At 37.4% G+C, this 1,400-nt stretch overlaps 1 protein-coding gene across 1 annotated transcript in view; it reads right to left on the bottom strand.

Moving 5' to 3' along the window:
- Window positions 1–736, bottom strand: part of LOC108752832 (ras suppressor protein 1) — a 2,586-nt gene extending 1,850 nt beyond the window's left edge. The window contains exon 1 of the mRNA XM_018493949.1: window positions 589–736. Coding sequence (XP_018349451.1) covers window positions 589–736 — 148 coding nt within the window. The remainder of the gene's footprint in view (window positions 1–588) is intronic.
- Window positions 737–1,400: the final 664 nt, after the last annotated feature.

The following is a 1,400-nucleotide window of genomic DNA, read 5'->3' as shown; positions in this document are numbered from 1 at the left end:
TGTAACTTCATCCTCAGATTCGTAAGAAGCACATAAACATATTCTTTTGTATGTGTAATTCGAAAAAATCTGAAAAAAATTCTATTCAAATTTTAAGAGATATTTTAACATTTCGAAATTATATTTTGGAATAAATTATAATATAACTGCGATTTTAGGAGACAGTCGACACAAATATCGTTCTATTTTTGTTATTCATTGACTGTTAAAAAAGATAGAATATGACATATTAGGTCGATAATTTCCTAAAAGGAAAGCAAGCAGCCTATTTTCTTGAAATTTTTATGATTTCAAAGCGGAAAAAGAATCTTCTTTATGTTAACATTTCAGTGCAGTAAGTTTAAAAATTTGCGTTCGCGCAATCTAAATTGTATTATCTTTAATCGTCCGCATTATTCTAAATCAAACGCGAAGTGTCAAATTTAAAAGGCGGGTGAGTGAGCGCGCGCGCATACGCGGAGTCGCCCACGTGATCTGATCCGCGCAGATGGCCGTAGTGCGGATCGCGGAGCGAGAGGCCAGCGACAAGTTGCCTAATTTGGCGATCTCGCGATGACGCGCTCGCGAGGACGCTTGGATGAGACTCACGCAATCCCGGCATTTCCTCGAACGTTGCGATGCCTTTGTCCGCGAGGTCCAGCTCGGGATTCTGGATTTCCCGGGCTTCGTCCAGCACCTTCTTCGTCTTCGACATCTTTCCTGCAGGAATACACGATACTGGCGCGGTCTGATTCATTGCGCGCGCAATAGCCGTGCTAAGCACGACACACAGGAGTCAGGAGTGAGGAGCGTTGGAGTATCGGACGTCTGCGTCACCCGTTATTAGTAGTGGTGCGAGTTTATGCGTTTATATGCTATTCTGGAGTGCCCTGCGCCCCGTTCCCGTCGTTTTCAACTCGTTAGATAGCGGTTCTTGTGTTCTACCCACTATTTTATATTTTTCGAATTTTAATAAGAAAACAATTTATAAGTAACGCGAAACAACATAAAAGTTGAATTGTTAAAAAACTTTGGACTTTTACTCTTTTATTTTTCTTGATAACAAAATTTATTAATGATGATATTCTATTCTTATATACTTTTTAAAGCAGAATTTACTGCCCGTACATTATACTTTATCCAAAAGACACTTGAGAATATTTTTAGGACATTTAGTGGAATGGGAACGTTCATTGGATGTCTTTAGGATGTCCCTTGGAGATCTGTACTGTGAGAATTTTACTATGATATATAATTCATAGTTTTACTTTTAAAAAAATTGTTTGAAGTAACGGTTAAACTTTGAAGGAAAACGTTCTTTTAATTGAACCAGAAATATTAATAATTATTAGCATTATCACTTAAGTCTAAAATGTTTTATGAGTTGACAATTCCACGAATAAAAGCAAATGCATTTTTTA

This window comes from Trachymyrmex septentrionalis, unplaced genomic scaffold (assembly GCF_001594115.1).
Source record: "Trachymyrmex septentrionalis isolate Tsep2-gDNA-1 unplaced genomic scaffold, Tsep1.0 scaffold62, whole genome shotgun sequence".
NCBI lineage: Eukaryota > Metazoa > Arthropoda > Insecta > Hymenoptera > Formicidae > Trachymyrmex > Trachymyrmex septentrionalis.
This window is presented reverse-complemented; position numbering and strand designations above follow the sequence as displayed.